Source organism: Bos indicus x Bos taurus, chromosome 12 (genome assembly GCF_003369695.1).
Source record: "Bos indicus x Bos taurus breed Angus x Brahman F1 hybrid chromosome 12, Bos_hybrid_MaternalHap_v2.0, whole genome shotgun sequence".
NCBI lineage: Eukaryota > Metazoa > Chordata > Mammalia > Artiodactyla > Bovidae > Bos > Bos indicus x Bos taurus.
The window spans coordinates 69,281,976-69,300,380 of NC_040087.1; the positions used below are offsets into that span (position 1 = coordinate 69,281,976).

Here is an 18,405-nt window from a genome sequence, read left to right on the forward strand (position 1 = left end):
CCTTATACCCTACCTGCAAACTGCTGTGAAACACTAAACTGCAGATGAAATTTAAAGTATATACCCAATGAGAACATGAAAACTTGGTTTTTCTCTACAAGGTGAGCCTTCTCTCTGGGCAAAACTTCCTGGCTGGGCTCAGTTCATCATTCCCTTGGTAGTGAAGTTGGGTACAGAAGGAAATCACTAAGGTACTTCAGGCTTTGAATACAAGACAGCTATTATGGTCAACAACTAAGTCTGCAAACTCTGAAACCCCTCTCCTCTGGATCGTCACCCCCCTGCACTACAAGAGCAGAGTCTTAACCACTGGTCTGCCAGGGAAGTCTGGACCCCTTTTTAAAAGATTATATTGAATGCCAGTGCAAGGAGTGGCTTAAAGCAGCTGCCAGAAAAAAAAAAATTTAAAAAGCAGTTGCCAGCATCAACCTGCCATCAGAATCACCTGGAACGCTTCTTTAAACCTCATCCCAAGAGCTTCTAATTTTACAGAACCGATCTAGAATGAGTGCAGGAAAACTGCATTTCTAACAGGCTCCCAGGTCCACATATATAGTCAAAGCTATGGTTTTTCCAGTAGTCATGTATGGATATGAGAGCTGGACCATAAAGAAGGTTGAGCACCGAAGAACTGATGTTTTTGAACTGTGGTGTTGACTCTTGAGAGTCCCCTGGACTGCAAGAAGATCAAACCAGGCCATCCTAAAGGAAATCAATCCTGAATATTCATTGGAAGGACTGATGGTGAAGCTGAAGCTCCAATACTCTGGCCACCTGATGTGAAGAGCTGACTCATCATTAAAGACCCTGATGCTGGGAGAGATGGAAAGCAGGAGGAGACAGGGACGACAGAGGATGAGATGGTTGGATGGCATCAGGAACTCGATGGACATGAGTTTGAGCAAACTGAGGGAGATGATGATGGACAGGGAAGCCTGGTGTCTTCCACACCATGGGGTCACAAAGAGTCGGACACAGCTGAGCGACTGAACAACAACAGGCTCCCAGGTGAGGAGGATGCTGCAGGTCTGAGCCCTAAAGCTTGATTATAGGTGTTTCACATGCATCATCTCCCACAGCAAGAACCTGAATTGTCTACAAGAACAAAGGTGTGTTTGGAATCACCTTCTTTGTGCATTTAGGAACAAGTAAGCATACCAACAGAAACAGTTGGTTAAACAGAACAGTTAACAGAACTGGAGTTACACACAGGAATCACAGGCTCAGAAGTCAGACTGCCTAGTTCAGGATCCCACTCCACTACTTACTCACTATATGATGTAGGCAACTTCCTCAATCTCTATGCTTCAGTACCTTCAGCTGTAAAAGATAATAGCTCCATCTGCTCCCACAGGAAAACTGGAAATGGGTGCCTACCACAATCAATGAGGTCCTCACTTTCCATTTCCATACATACATTTTTAAAATCCACAAAAACTGTCTTGGAGAGTTCCTTGCCCTGCCTGCCCTGCCTGAAATTATAGGAACAACCACAAATCGCTTCTCTGAAGGCTAGAGATCTGGACAAGACCCCACAGGCTTCAGGGACCCCAAGCCCAGAGTAGTCCTCAAAGGTGGAAGGGTAAATAAATATTCACAATAGGAAAGCGGTTGGTCAAAAGCCAGTCGTCGCTGTGTCCCAGGCAAAAGCAAAACATGTTCAAGAACAGTGTCCCCATTCATTACATAAAAATTGTCTCTTTACCCATTACAAATTTGCCTTAATTAGGTACCAGACGCACACAGACAGAGAGGGAGGGAGACAGACACGGTCACAGACAGACAGACAGCCGGGTGCAACTGGCCGGCAGATGTCACATAAGGAATATGGTTAAAGATGGAGACATTATTGGAAGACGGCAATTGGTCCAGAGCGCTAATTACATAAAGGAAGCTGCTCATGAGCTGCTTGCTTAGGGGGCGTAAAAAACGAAAAAAAAGTGCAGCTCTAGCTCGAAAGAGCAAATTCCCAGAGCAGTATTGGAGAAGCCGGCTAAGGGTAGGGTGGAGGGGGGCAGCGGGGTGAGGGGGAGGGTCCGGTCCATTCTCCGGCGGGGCGGTAACTCCCCATGGGCAGCCTCCGTTCTCCGCCTCCGGCTCCAGCTGCTCCCCCTGCTTTGGGAACCGGAGGCTGCCGGAGCGGCGAGCAAATATACTGGGATAGTCGGCAACCCCGCGACCACGTCCCCCTCCTCGGCCTGCTCCCCACACCCCCGCAAGCCGGCGAGACGACGGGGACCACGCGGCCGGCGCGGGGCGGCCCCACCGGCGGCAAGAAGCCGGGCGGCCTGAGGGAGAACGGAAAGCGCCTCTGCCCCCGAAAGGCGAAGGCGGCATCAGGTACCCGCCCCACGGCGGCGGGGGTATCACGGCCCAGGCGGGGCGCTCACCAGAAGAATATGCGCGAGCAGAGGTTCGCGTTCCGCAGCGGGTTGGGCTTCACCTCCGGGTACACCGGTTGCATCTTGCCGGCCTGGGCGAGCGTGGTTTGGGATCCAGCCGCTGAAGCGTCGGTGCCGCCCGCTGCTCCGGGAGGTGTTGGCCGGGATGCTGGACTTCAGGCCGCCGCGCCGGTCCGCGCAGCGGGAGCCGGAGAACCACTGGCTTCCGGAAGCCAAGCGCCTGCGGCCCGCCGGGTCCCCGCCTCCCAAGGCCGCGCCGCCTCCCGGGCCCGCCCGGAGGACGCCGGCAAAGCTCCGCGGCCGGATCGCCGGGAGCCCAGAGCCACAGGCCGCGAGCAGGGGCGGCGGAGGTGCCTAACGTTGGCCGGGGCTGAGGTTGCCCGGAGGCGGGCGATGGTACGAGACGAAGGGAGGAGGGTAAACGGACCGCCCGGCAACACGGAGCTCAGCGCCTAGGCGTCCACGTGCTCGCACCTGGCTGCGAACGCGGCCTTAGTTATTGCTCCCAGCCGGGTACCCGCCCCCCGGCCCAGAACGTGGAGAGGGGAGGCGCAGTATCTGCCCGCCCCCCGCTGCTCGGAAACGCCCCTTCGGCTGCGACTTTGCAAATATCCTGAAAAAGCTGACAGAAGGCGTGAACAGTTGGAGCTCCAGGCACCCTGTCCTCTTAGTACCAAACTATGGTCCTCTGAGAAGTCCTCCGACCTGCGGCCAAGCCTTTGACGTCGGACAACAGCATGGTTTAGCACAAATTACGTTTGCAGAGTGTCAAGAGCCAAAGAAAAGTAACAGGATTAGAAGAACTCAAAACGATTTTGGAAGATGAGTGAATGTTGCCACTGGGGACAGGCTGTTGGCACTCGTGTTGCTGCATTGTGTAGGGACCTCTGCGCGTTTCGCTGCCCTTTTAGATTGGGAGGGATTCCCAGGTGGCGCTATTGGTAAAGAACCCGCCTGCCAAAGCAGGAGTCCTAAGAGACCGGGCAGGGGATGGGGGTTCGATCCCTGGGTGGGGGAGATCCTCTGGAGAAGGGCATAGCAACCCAGCTGCTTCCAATTCGCCAGTATTCTTGCCTGGAGAATCCCCAGGGACAGAGGAGCCTGGGGGGGGCTACAGTCCTTAACGTGGTACACGGTCGGACAGGACTGAAGCATACACTTAGATTGGGAAAAGGGAATCTGCAGAGAGACAGACTCACTTATGATTTCTTTCATCATGTACTCAGTTCCTAGTGGGTTAACAGTGACATATGTGACGAAACATGAAGTTGGTTCGCATTTCTGGGGACCTGACCTGACTTTTAACTATGTTGTTGTGGTTTAGTCGCAAAGGCGGGTCTGACTCTTTGTGCTTCCTAGACTGTAGCCAGCCCTCCAGGCTCCTCTGTCAATGGGCTTTACCCAGGCAAGATTACTGGAGTGAGTTGCCGTTCCCTTCAGGGGATTGTCAGGATCCAGGTCTCCTGCATTGGCATGCCCATTCTTTACCACTGAGTCACCTGGAAAGCCAACTTCTAACTATAAGGATGCCCTAATTAAGTACTTAAAATCGTCCCTATTTCACAGATGAGGCTTAAGTACAGAACTTGTCCAAGGTCTTAAAAATCAATAAATGATGAATTCTGATTTGGATGCATAGTTCAGCCTGGTCTGGTGGATGGACAGTGTGTGTGGACGGGTGTCTAGAATACACTGAATGAGTAACTTGGGCTGAATGAACAAAAACTTTGACTCCCAGTAAGTGTTTAGTTATTTGTGTGGCCTTCTTACCAGCTCAGCAGTTTCTGGTCCCTTCCACCCTAAATGAGGAAAGATCAAAGTTCTTGGTGCTTATACCAAGATCACTTTGATAATTTCCCATGTACCTTGACTAAAATCATGTTTGTTATTAATAATGACAGCACAACTTTGTAAATCAACAATGTGTGCATATGTGTTAAGTCTCTTCAGTTGGGTCCCATACTTAAATTAAAAAAAAAACAAAAAAAAACACAACAAAACAGCTTTTAGCTTCAGTTATTCAGGTTGAATAAGTTTGTAACCAAGCAAAACCCTGCAGGGGCCTCCTGAGCACAAAAGCCTTTCTTTTTTTATCCCCCATTTCTAATTTGTTGGATACAAACTTCAGACTTCTTAACCTCCCTGTTCCAAAAAGCAAATTCAAATAGTTGCTAATAGAATCAGGAGGAAACCAAAGTGCAGTGATTAAAGCAGGATCCTGGTTCCTCCTCAAGGTATAAACATAACAATCCTTATCTTTGAGTTCTTGCATAAGAACTAAGCCCCCCACCCACCCACGTGGAAGATGGTTACTTTAGGCTGAGCCCAGGATTCCTGGAGCGCTGCTCTGTTAGGTCACCAGCAGCCAATCCGAAGAAAGTCACTCACCCTTCAGCCCTCACCCCAAATTTTGCCTATAGAAATGTCGACCCCAAAACCATCTGGGAGTTTGGAGTTTTTGAGTATGAGCCATCCATCTCTGCCTATAAGTCAATTTTTCGATTTTCATAAAACAACCATCTCTACCTTAATGACACTTCTTGATCCATTTGGGGGTTTTATTGCATTTTCCTGCATTGTCTAAGGAGAAGGCAATGGCACCCCACTCCAGGACTCTTGCCTGGAAAATCCCATGGACGGAAAAGCCTGGTAGGCTGCCGTCTATGGGGTCGCACAGAGTCGGACACGACTGAAGCGACTTAGCAGCAGCAGCGTTGTCTAAAACAAATGAATGGAAAATGGAGAAAATAGTATGCTAACATTAACAATGCAATTAATACAAACATGGAGAGAGCATGAAGTAGAAGAAAGGAGATGCCTCTTCAGTCTGGTTTGGATGCATATTGGAAGTGAGCTGGTTCATTATATGTTTAATTTTAAACGAAAAAGGAATTTTTTTGAATCTGTGAAATGTCTATAACAGCTTTATTCATAACTCCCCAAATTTGGAAATAACCAAGAAGCCCTTCAGTAAATGAATGGATAAATAAATTGGCCCAGCCAGACAATGGAATATTATTTGGCACAAAAAGGACACGCATGCACCAAACCATGAATGCAAGGGAGGAAACAATGCTTACTACTAAGTGAAAGAGGCACAAGTGGCAAATAACCCACCTGCCAGTGCAGGAGACATAAGAGATGTGGGTTCAATCCCTGGATCAGGAAGATCCCCTGGAGGAGAGCAAGGCAACCCACTGCAGTATTCTTGTCTGGAGAATCCCATTAACAGAGGAACCTGGTGGGCTACAGTCCATAGGGCCAAAAGAGTAAGATATGATTGAAGCGACTTGTTAAGTGAAAATTCAATCTGAAAAGGCTACATACTGTGTAATGCTAACTATATGACCAAAAAAGCAAACCACGGAGATAGTTAAAAGATCAGTGGTTGCCAGAGGTTGGGGATGGGAATGAGGGATGAAGAGTGGCACACAGAGGATTTGGGGACAACAAAAATACCTTGTATCATTCAATAATGATGAAAATGTCATTATATATTTTTCCAAAACCAATCAAGAAAATTGGAAGGGCAGACTTAGCTTTTCTCATGTCAACTTTTAAAAATACAGTATATAACATCACCAAAGTTATCATCATAATCTGCTTTCCATCCCTTTAAAATTACCATCATCAGTTCCATATTTTCTTCACTAAAAATTATTTGGCTTATTAAATATTAAGCCAAAATAAATACAACTTGAGGTAAGAAAGATATTTATAAAATTAACTGGTATTGCATAGTGTTAATGTTTAATCTTTGTTTTCGATAGTCATAGATAGGCTTAGACAGTAAAGAATCTGCCTGCAATGCAGAAGACCTGGGTTCCATCCCTGGGTCAGGAAGATCCTTTGGATGACTGCATGGCAACCCACTCCAGTATTCTTGCCTGGAGAATCCCATGGACAGAGGAGCCTGGTCAGCTACAGTCCATGGGGTCACAAAGAATCAGACACAACTGAGAGACTAAGCACAGCACAGATATATAACATTCAGGGATTTAAAAGCAGAAACACTCTTCCCAAACGTAATAAACTTAACAATTTTTGTTTGTTTTCTGAACAGACTTCCTTTCGTTCCTTTTAGATATGAGCTCTCAGGGAAGCTGTAGGTGTAAAAGTAGCAAATTGCATCTAAATGAAATGTATGTTGGTGCTTCCCTGGTAGTCCAGTGGCTGGGACTCTGAGCTCCCAATACAGGGGACCAAGGTTGATTCCTGGTCAGGTAACTATCCCCCGTGCCACAACTAAGACCAACCACAGCCAAATAAATAAATAAAAAGAACTGTATATCTCATACCCTCACACAGCTTCAGTCAGTCAGTTCAGTCGTTCAGTTGTGTCTGAGTCTTGCTACCCCATGGATTGCAGCATGGCAGTCTTCCTTGTCCATCACCAACTCTCAGAACTTGCTCAAACTCATGTCCATCAAGTTGGCGATGCCATCCAACTATCTCATCCTCTGTCACCCCCTTCTCCTCCTGCCTTCAATCTTTCCTAGCATCAGGGTCTTTTCCAGTGAGTCAGCTCTTTGCATCAGGTGGAAGTTTCAGCTTCCAACATCATTCCTTCCAATGAATATTCAGGACTGATCTCCTTTAGGATTGCCTGGCTTGATCTCCTTGCAGTCCAAGGGACTCTCAAGAGTCTTCTGCAACACCACAGTTGAAAAGCATCAATTCTTTGGTGCTTAGCTTTCTTTATAGTCCAGCTCTCTCATAGAGCTTACAACCGAGCAATTTCCATCCTTAGAGTCCAAACTTTGAGTGAAGACGTTCATTACAATATAAATAATGGAAATAAAGTTCACTGTGTTCTAGTATTAAAACAAAAAAATGTTGTTGGCAAAGTGATACCTGCTTTTTAATTCACTATCTAAGTTTGTCATAGATTTTCTTCCAAGGAGCAAGCATCTTTTAATTTCATGACTGCAGTCACCGTCCACAGTAACTTTGGAGCCCAAGAAAATAAAATCTGTCACTGCTTCCACTTTTCCCCTTCTATTTTTCCATAAAGTGATGGAACTGGATGCCAAGATCTTAATTTTTTTAATACTGCGTTTTGAGCCAGCTTTTTCACTTTCCTCTTTCACCCTCATCAAGAGGCTCTTTAGCTCCTCTTCAGTTTCTGCCATTTGGGTGTATTATCTGCATATCTAAGGTTGTTGATATGTCTCTCTGCAATCTTTATTTTGGCTTGAGAGACGCTTCTGAGAAGTTAGTAATTTGAAGACAGAAGAGTAACAATTACATCTGGCAAAGATGAGGTATTTGTTGACTTAGCAAAAGCAGTATTTTAAAGACAGTGGTCAGTTCAGTCAGTTCAGTCACTCAGTCGTGTCCGACTCTTTGCGACCCCATGAACCTCAGCACGCCAGGCCTCCCTGTCCATCACCAGCTCCCGGAGTTTACCCAAACTCTTGTCCATCGAGTTGGTGATGCCATCCAACTGTCGTCCCTTTCTCCTGCCCCCAATCCCTGCCAGCATCAGAGTCTTTTCCAATGAGTCAACTCTTCACATGAGGTGGCCAAAGTATTGGAGTTTCAGCTTCAGCATCAGTCCCTCCAAAGAACACCCAGGACTGATCTCCTTTAGGATGGACTGGTTGGATCTCCTTGCTGTCTAAGGGACTCTCAGGAGTCTTCTCCAACACCACAGTTCAGAAGCATCAATTCTTTGGCGCTCAGCTTTCTTCACAGTCCAACTCTCACATCCATACATGACCACTGGTAGAAACGCTATAAGATGTGTTGAGCAGAAAATGGTGTGTAAAAGTGTGGACACAATGGTTGTACACAGCTCCTGTGAGAAATTTTGCTCTAAGGAGGAACAGAAAATAGAAGAAGTAACTACAGACTTACGAACATGGGGAGAGGGAGGAGAGGGTGAGATGTGTGGAGAAAGTAACATGTTGGTTTCTGGAGAACTGGTTAGTGTGGGGAAAAATTGTACCATTTGGTGGCCAGAAGTATTGAAAGTCACCAAGTGACAACTATTCTGAAATGGGGCAGGATGCTGTGGGGCCCCTTCCCTGTCCCTCATTTCTTGTTTGCAGGAAAAAGACTTCAGCCACCTAGGCTTTCCTCAATACCAAAGAGAAGGTGGCAACAGTTACTATTCAGGGAGTTCAGTTCAGTTCAGTCGCTCAGTCGTGTCCGATTCTCTGCGACCCCATGAATCACAGCACGCCAGGCCTCCCTGTCCATCACCAACTCCTGGAGTTCACTCAGACTCATATCCATCGAGTCAGTGATGCCATCCAGCCATCTCATCCTCTGTCGTCCCCTTCTCCTCCTGTCCCCAATCCCTCCCAGCATCAAAGTCTTTTCCAATGAGTCAACTCTTCACATGAGGTGGCCAAAGTACTGGAGTTTCAACTTTAGCATCATTCCTTCCAAAGAAATCCCAGGGCTGATCTCCTTCAGAATGGACTAGTTGGATCTCCTTGCAGTCCAAGGGACTCTCAAGAGTCTTCTCCAACACCACAGTTCAAAAGCATCAATTCTTAGGCACTCAGCCTTCTTCACAGTCCAACTCTCACATCCATACATGACTACAGGAAAAACCATAGCCTTGACTAGACAGACCTTTGTTGGCAAAGTAATGTCTGGGCTTTTGAATATGCTATCTAGGTTGATCATAACTTTCCTTCCAAGGAGTAAGCGTCTTTCAATTTCATGGCTGCAGTCACCATCTGTGGTGATTTTGGAGCCCCCCAAAATAAAGTCTGACACTGTTTTCACTGTTTCCCCATCTATTTCCCATGAAGTGATGAGACCGGATGCCATGATCTTCGTTTTCTGAATGTTGAGCTTTAAGCCAACTTTTTCACTCTCCACTTTCACTTTCATCAAGAGGCTTTTTAGTTCCTCTCCACTTTCTGCCTTTGACTTTGCCTCTGTCTTTGACTGTGTGGATCACAATAAACTGTGGAAAATTCTGAAAGAGATGGGAATATCAGACCACCTGACCTGCCTCTTGAGAAATCTGTATGCAGGTCAGGAAGCAACAGTTAGAACTGGACATGGAACAACAGACTGGTTCCAAATAGGAAAGGGAGTACGTCAAGGCTGTATATTGTCACCCTGCTTATTTAACTTATATGCAGAGTACATCATGAAAAACACTGGACTGGAAGAAACACAAGCTGGAATCAAGATTCAGGGGGTAAGGGGATGCAAAGACACAGGAGGAACAATCAAAAAACTATAGTGCAGAGATTAAAGCAGAAGCCCGGTTCTTCCTCAAGGAATATACTTAACGATACCTTTGAGTTCTTCTAGGGAAACTAGGGCCCCCATCCAGGTGGAGCTGCTTCTGGCTGAACCCAGGATCCCTGGAGCACCTTTCTGTTACCTCACCACCAACCAGTCAGAAGAAAGTCATACCACCTGCAGCCCTCACCTCAGATTTTGCCTACAAAAACTCCCTGACACGCATCAGGGACTTTTTGTTTTTTCAGCACAAGCCATCTTCCTGTTTCTTGGCCCTGCAGTAAACCTTTCTCTGCTCTAACCTCTGGTTTGCATTTGTTTAGCCTCACTGTGCGTTGGGCATGTGAATTTGCCTTTGGCAATAATTTCATGTATATGAATGGACTTCCCTGGTGGTTCAGATGGTAAAGAATCTGCCTACAATGTGGGAGACCTGGGTTCGATGGCTGGGTGGGGAAGATCCCCTGGAAAATGAAATGGCAACCCATTCCAGTATTTGAAACAGGAAGTAGAATGGTATTTGCCAGAGGATGGGGGTTTGGGATGGGTGGGGAGCTGTTTTAATCAGTACAGGGTTTCAGTCTGGGAAGATGAGAAAGTTCTGGAGATGGATATTGATGACAGTTGTACAACAATGTGAACAGCACACTTGAAAACTGGTAAGGTAAATTTCAATGTTATTTACATTTTACCAATTAGAGGAGGAGAAAGTTGCTTTTTCTTCTACCCTTCCAAAATACTGGGGCCCTGGAAGGTCAACTCATAGAAGACAGATGCACAAGAGAAAGACAGTTTTATTGACATGTGCAGCATGCAGGCATGTGAGAGAAATGCAGTGTTAACTCAAATGGGTCCTTAGAACTTAGGGTAAGTATAGCATCTTAACAAAGAAACATAGATTCATGATGTTACAAGACAAAGGAAAAGGAGATTAGGTTTTTTTTTTTTTTCAGAAATGCAAACTATAGGGAGCTAAATACATTGGAGAAATTACTGGGAGTTGGATTTAGAAAAGGCAAAGGAACCAGAGATCGAGTTGCCAACATCCACTGGATCATAAAAAAAGCAAGAGAGTTCCAGAAAAAGATCTATTTCTGCTTCATTGACTGTACTAAAGCTTTTAACTGTGGCGAATCACAACAAAGCTATGGAAAATTCTTTAAGAGATGGGACTACCAGACCACCTTACCTGCCTCCTGAGAAACTTGTATGCAGGTCAAGAAGCAACAGTTAGAACTAGACATGAAACAATGGACTGGTTCGAAATTGGGAAAGGATTATGACAAGGCTGTATATTGTCACCCTGCTTATGTAACTTATATGAAGAGTACATCATGTGAAATGCTGAACTGGATGAAGCACAAGCTGGAATCAACATTGCCGGGAGAAACATCAATAACCTCAGATATGCAGATGACACCACACTTATGGCAAAGAGGAACTCAAGAGCCTCTTGATGAAAATGAAAGAGGAGAATGAAAAAGCTGGCTTAAAACTCAACATTCAAAAAGCAAAGATCATGGCATCCAGTCCCATCACTTCATGGCAAATAGATGGGGAAACAATGGAAACAGTGACAGAGTTTACTTTCTTGGGCTCCAAAATCACTGCAGATGGTGACTGCAGCCATGAAATTAAAAGACACTTGCTCCTTGAAAGAAAAGCTATGACTAACCTAGACAGTGTATTAAAAAGCAGAGACATTACTTTGCTGACAAAGGTCCATCTAGTCAAAGCTATGGTTTTTCCAGTTATCATGTATGGAAAACAGAGCACTGAAGAATTGATGTTTTTGAACTGTGGTGTTGGAGAAGACTCCTGAGAGTCCCTTGGACTGCAAGGAGATCATAACTAGTCAGTTCTAAAGGAAATCAGTCCTGAATATTCATCGGAAGGACTGCTGCTGAAGCTCCAATACTTTGGCCACCTGATGCAAAGAACTGACTCATTAGAAAGGACCCTGATTCTGGGAAAGACTGAAGGCAGGAGGACTCAGTAGTTGAAGCTCATGGGCTCAGTAGTTGTTGTGGCATACTGGCTTAGTTGCTCCACAGCAAGTGGAATCTTCCTGAGCCAGGGACCAAACCAGTGTCCGCTGCATTGGCAGGCAGATTCCCATCCACTGTACCACCAGGAAAGTCCCCCATCACTTTCCATAATACTGTCCAGCTTCTGAAGGGCTATGTCTGATATGTCCTAATCTCTTGCCTCTCAGACCAGACCCACCTTCCCCCATTTCCTTCACAATAGAGGTCTGCAGCCACTCAAAAGAGAAGGTCCAGTTAAAATTTATTCCCTCACATGGGACTACTAACATTACATAGCAATTTATATGGCTCCAAACTGAACAGTTAAGGTTACAGCAAGACAACTCATGTTATAGGAGGCCTATTCACCATACATTGACATAATTGTGACTCTCCCCCAAACAGTGGAGATAATTCCAAGGTAAATAATCTTTCCCCCTGGACAGTGGAGCCTACCTGTTTACCTAAGCAGTAGGCTTGCCCTACAGAGCCAAGTCTCCATCAGAAATCTCTGACAGCACATGTCAGGAATCCGAAAATAAATTTGGGGTAAATACTAATCCATTAAAGCAACTATGGCTTGTCTGAAACAAAAGCTCCAAGAAGAAATCTAAGGACTTAAGGAATAAATGTATGTAAGGATAAGGATAAGGAATAAATGTACATAAGGACAAGGATAACGTGAAGTCACTCAGTCGTGTCTGACTCTTTGTGACCCCATGGACTGTAGCCTATCAGGCTCCTCTGTCCATGGGATTTTCCAGGCAAGAGTGCTGGAGTGGATTGCCATTTCCTTCTCCAGGGGATCTTCCCGACCCAGGAATTGAACCCGGGTCTCCCGCATCGCAGGCAGACACTTTACCATCTGAGCCACCAGGGAAGCCACCAAGGAAGGATAACGTAGTAGAAAGGAACTAAATACAAGTTGAAGGACTTCCCTGGTGGTCCAGTGGCTAAGACTCCACACTCCCAATGAAGGGGGCCTGGGTTCGATCCCTGGTCAGGGAACTAGATCCCACATGCCACACCTAAGACCCAGCACAGCCAAATAAATAAATAAATGTTAAAAAACAAACAAAAAAACATGAATTGACAACTTGGAAAATACATGCAAAATAATTAAAGTTTAGCACCAGCACAATAATAAAATACAACAGACTGGACTGAATAAATAGCATTAAATTGGAATTCCCTGGTAGTTCAGTGGATAGAACTCAGTGCTTTCACTGCTGAGGATCTGGGTTCAATCCCTAGTTAGGGAATTAAGATCCCACAAGGCAAGGCCAAAAATATTTTTCAAATTTTTTAAAAAGGAAAAAAAAGAAGCAATAATACATGGTATTAAAGTAATAGGTTATTTGGAAAAGATAAAACTTGGTACACATGTCATACCTTACACCATATATATATGAGTCAAAGATTTAGATATTTTAAAAACAGAATCTATAAAGGTTATAGAAATAAACATAGGTGATCTCTTTCTAATAATCTTGACTCAGAGAAAACTTTCTTTAAAAGTCATAAACTCAAGGACTTCCCTGGTGGTCCAGTGGTTAAGAATCCATGCTCCCAACTCAGGGGGCCTGGTTCAATCCCTAGTCAGGCAACTAGATCCCACAAGCTACAACTAAAAGAGTCTGCATGCCACAACTAAGACCCAGAGCAGCCAAATAAATAAATAAAAATAGTTTGTTAGGAAACCAAAGTCATAAGCACAGACACCAAGACACCATGAAGAACAAGACTGTTAAAATGGATTTATTAAAAATAGAAGTTGTTGTATGGCGAAAATCACATAAATGAAAATGACAAGCTAGGAAAACAAGATAATTGCAATCACTATGCTGGAGATACAGAGAAGGCAATGGCACCCGACTCCAGGACTCTTGCCTGGAAAATCCCATGGACAGAGGAGCCTGGTAGGCTGCAGTCCATGGGGTCGTTAAGAGTCGGACACGACTGAGCGACTTCACTCTCATTTTTCACTTTTATGCATTGGAGAAGGAAATGGCAACCCACTCCAGTGTTCTTGCCTGAAGAATCCCAGGGACAGGGGAGCCTGGTGGGCTGCCGTCTACGAGGTCGCACAGAGTCGGACACGACTGAAGCGACTTAGCAGCATGCTGGAGATAAAGGGGATTTTTCCTTTCATTTACAATGATATCAGATAAACCAGTAAGAAGAATACTAACAGCCCAACTGGAAATTGAACAAAAGATCAAGGCTGATCATAGGGGAACAATGCAAATTTCTTATGAACCACAGATAAGATGCTCAATATCTTGCTCAGAATTAGGGAAACTCAAAACAATAATATGCAATTTTTCACCTTACAGAGTGCAAAAGATAAAGAAATGTGTTGGCTAGAGAGTCAAAACAGGCATCTTTACACATCTCGGTGACATTTTATGAAAAAAGGAAATCTAAAAATTTTGACAGACGTGTGTTTCAACACAGCATGTATTTCAGGGACACATCCTAAAGATACGATCAAGCCTGTGTGTTGACATCTCTGAAGAAAGATGTTGTCACAAAATTGATTGTAAAAGCAAGGGCTACAACGATATGTCTGCTCATCAGTGGAGGACTGGTTATATTAATACAGTGGAATACCAGGGAAACAAAAAGAATGAGGTAGAGCTCTATCTGCTTTATCTAATATCAAAGATTATCCAAAATATATCCTGAGATGAAAAGTACAGGACAGAAAAGAATACTGTTATATGTTTACTTTGTGGAAACCCTCAAACAGTAGCATGCATCATCCCTGCATGTATGTGGATACTTAATAGTTTCCACTCTGGAGAGGGTTACCAAGGAGTCTAGGATGACTGGGAAACTTACCTTTCCTTCAACAGTGTCTTGATGCACACAAAGGGCCTAAAGTGAATAATCTCTTTAATCTAGAAAAAAATGGGAATATGTTTTTCTGAAACCATCTTGTAGCAACTACCCAAATATAAGTATTTTGATCATGCCTATCTGTATCAAAAATATGTGTGTGGAGGGATCTGGGGCCGGGGAGATGGGATGCAGTAAGAGCATATGCTCCCCCACACACCCCGCTACAAAAGAACATATGCCCAATTATGCTAAGTGAAATTAGTCAGACAAAGACAAATACTGAATGATATCACCTATATGTGGAACCTAAAAAAATGCAACAAATTGGTGAATACAACAATAACAACAACAAAAAAAGCAGATTCACAGATACAGAGAACAAACTAGTGTTTACCAGTGGTGAGAGGGAAAGGGGGGCAATACAGGGGCAGAGGAATAAGAAATTAAGAGGTACAAACTACCAGGTGAAAAATAAGCGATGCTGTGCTTAGTTGCTCAGTTGTGTCCAACTCTTTGCAACCCCGTGGACTGTAGCCCCCCAGGCTCCTCTGTCCATGGGATTCTCCAGGCAGGAATACTGGAGTGGGTTGCCATGTCCTCCTTCAGAGGATCTTCCCAACCCAGGGATCGAACCCAGGTCTCCCACACTGCAGGTGGATTCTTACTGTCTGAGCCACCAGGAAAGCCCAAGAACACTGGAGTGGGTATCCTATCCCTATTTTATATCCTATTAATATTTTATGATAACTGTAAATAAAGTATAACCTTTAAAGACTGTATCAGTATATTGCATACCTGTAGCATATAATATCACTGTACATCAACTATACTTCAATAAAAATGTTTAAAAATTTTAAATGTAAAAAAAAAAAACAAACTGTATGCCAAGAAAACAAAGGAATTTGGAACAACTATGTTGTAAAATAGACACAGATAACCAAATACAGGTGCCCTGGATACAGATAACATGTAACTCTTGATAAGTACAGTTTATCTGCATCCTATGAAATTTAATACGCAATATTTTCATTTTTATTCAGATCTTATGCTATGGATTAAGGATATTTTGTATAATATGACTATGGCTACCACTTTCTTTTAGCTAGTATTACCTGGTATCTGATAATGTTCTTTTTTTTTCTTTCAACTTGATAGATTTTCTGGTTTAGTTTCATTTTTGGTAAACAGTATAGGTCTGGCTTTTGTTTTCCTCCAACATGATATTTTCTTTCTCTTATTTTGTAAAACTAATCATTATTAACTTACTATAAAAACTGATATATTTGGACTTAATTTGAATCATCTTAGTTTTTACATTATTTATCCTGATTGTGTTGTACCATTTAAGAGGAAAAAGGAAACAAAATTTTATATGTACAATATGAACATATATTTTAAACAGTAAATGTAAAAATATACATTACTGTGGGAGACCAGAAAGAAAGGTATCTAAGTATTAATGATGTAATAGTTTGTCTTAAAGAAGTAAAATTATAGGTGGTTTCTTCTATTTTTTTCTGTTTTTTAATGTTGCATGATGAGAAGATATTATTTTTAGAGTAAAAAAAATTGGCCAGCAAATTAATATAAATTTTATGTAATGAATAAAACTGATGAAGAAGCTGATGAACCAGTCCCTTCCCGCTGGTTCTCCTCCCCTCATCCTGTCCAGAGAGCACTGGGGACTCCTAGGGAGTGTGTGTCTCCACTCAACAGTCTCCGGATTGAGGTTTCCTTTTATGTCTACCAATGGCAGTGTCCTCACCTGGCCCTTGACTCCCCAGGGCGTGGGAGGAAAGGGGAGGGTGAAGTGAATGCTCAGGGCCTTATCCTGCCATTGAGTCCCCTTGAATATCAGCAGGATGTGGCCCTGAGGTTTTTCCTCCCCTGATTTCCCCAAACAGAAAATGCCATCCTCTGTCTAGACAGCACTTTGATGGATTGTGAACACAACTATATCACAACTTTATCTGAACTAGCTGAAAATGTCCTGCAGCCAACTTAAAATTTAATCTGTGGAGGTAAATGTTTGTTTACTCTTGGTTCGCAGCCTAGATGCAATTTGGCCACCAATCCCTTTTGAAGTGCTTAGTCTGAATTTAATTTTGAGGCACCCGTTATTTTTTTTGTAAATTCTTGGCACTGTTTGTAATGCCTTCTGATCTTGGTCTGTGTCTCTGATTAATGGGAGTTTTGTCTTTTCATGTAGTTTAATATTTTCCCAACTTTTAAAATATATAAAATCTCATACATTTTTCAAATGAATTAAACACAGTACTTAAAAACAGCAAGCAAAGGAAGCAATAGCCTTATTGTTTTAGAATGATGCATAGCTCCACCCAGGGCTGTTTTGAAATCGTATTAAGTTCTGGACTGAACCAGCTATACAATTTGTAGGGCCCAGTGACAAGTGAAAATGCTAGGTTCCTTTTTTTTAAATTATCAAGACTTCCAAGATAACAACAGCAAATCATTAAACCAATCTCAGGGCCCTTCTAAAGAGGTGTGCTCAGTCAGGTCTGACTCTTTGCAGTCTCATGGATTGTAGCCCACCAGGCTCCTCTGTCCATGGGATTTTCCAGGCAAGAATCCTGGAGTGGGTTGCTATTTCCCACTCCAAGGGATCTTCCTGACCCAGGGATCAAACCCAAGTCTCTTGAGTCTCCTGCATTGATGGGATTCTTTGCCACTAGCACGACCTGGGAAGCACCTTCTAAACATAGGGGCCCTGGGCTAATGCCCTGGCTGCATGTCCACAGAACTGGCCTTGCCTCCGAACATTTCTGATAAGTCCAACCCCACATTAGTTTCCATGTCAAAACACACTCACACTCTGCTGAAGGTATTTAATGTTGGAATCATTTGGGAAAGGATTTTGCTTTGAAATTTTGTATGTATGTGAAAGTCGCTCAGTCGTGCCTGACTCTCTGCGACCCCATGGACTGTAGCCCACCAGGCTCCTCTGTCCTTGGGATTCTCCAGACAAGAATACTGGAATGGATTGCCATTTCCCCCTTCAGGGGATCTTCCCGACCCAGGAATCGAATCCAGGTCTCCTGCATTGCAGACATATTCTTTACCGTCTGAGCCACCAGGGAAGTGAAATTTTGTGGCTACAAGCAAAACATTTCCTTGATTGACTCTAACATCTCTATCCATAGATATCCTTACAAACAGTGTATATGTTTAGAAATTCCTGTGTGGTGAGAAAATCAGGCCTTTCAAATCACTTTCACTAACATGTTTATAAACATCAGAATTGGCAATGAAAGGAGTTGTCATTAGTTGTGTTGTATGAATATTTAATTAAATAACTGTCTCAATATTATAGTTTTCTTTTGATGTTTTTAAGCTGATGACTGTTTTTTAGACCCAGGTATTGGCATGTGTCCTGGAAACACTCAAGACTCCATGTACTATGACTAAAGAACTTAATGGGGGGAAATGGTGCTAAGGATCCCACCCCTATTCTGATCCCACCCCTATTCATATCCCCTTGTGAGAGTAGGCCAGCTGTCTCCCGATACCACACACACACACACACACACACACACACACACACAGTAAAGAGCACTGATGAAACACATGAGATTATGAAGCTCTCTTTGGTACAGAGGACATTTAAGGCCTTGTTTTCTCTTGTTCACCTAAAGTTAGAACTGAGTGTCTTGGTATCCATATTACTTGTAACAGATTTATCCTCACATCTTACTGGTTAAAATTGGATGCACTGGCAAGGCAATGGAATCCCTGAAAGGTCTAGATTCAACTCCTGAGGTAGTTGAATTCATCTTTTCTGAATCACAGGATGGCATGGAGTACAGACATCAGAACAAAATTTGGTCGGGGTTAGAAGGGGAAAGGGGTCACGCCTAGCAGTGCCCTCTCTCCTACCCACTTGGCCAGATACCTACCTAATC

General features: G+C 43.9%; 1 protein-coding gene across 3 annotated transcripts in view; it reads right to left on the reverse strand.

The window, feature by feature from the left end:
- The window catches only part of LOC113902481 (multidrug resistance-associated protein 4), a 185,915-nt gene extending 182,990 nt beyond the window's left edge, over nucleotides 1-2,925 (reverse strand). Inside the window, exon 1 of one of the 3 annotated variants that reach the window (XM_027557813.1) lies at nucleotides 2,391-2,925. Coding sequence is in view for 2 of the 3 variants with exons in the window: in XM_027557812.1 (XP_027413613.1) it covers nucleotides 2,391-2,464 (74 nt within the window). In the remaining variant the exon portion in view is untranslated. The remainder of the gene's footprint in view (nucleotides 1-2,390) is intronic. The other 2 variants (XM_027557812.1, XM_027557811.1) reach the window with 2 other exon arrangements.
- Nucleotides 2,926-18,405: the final 15,480 nt, after the last annotated feature.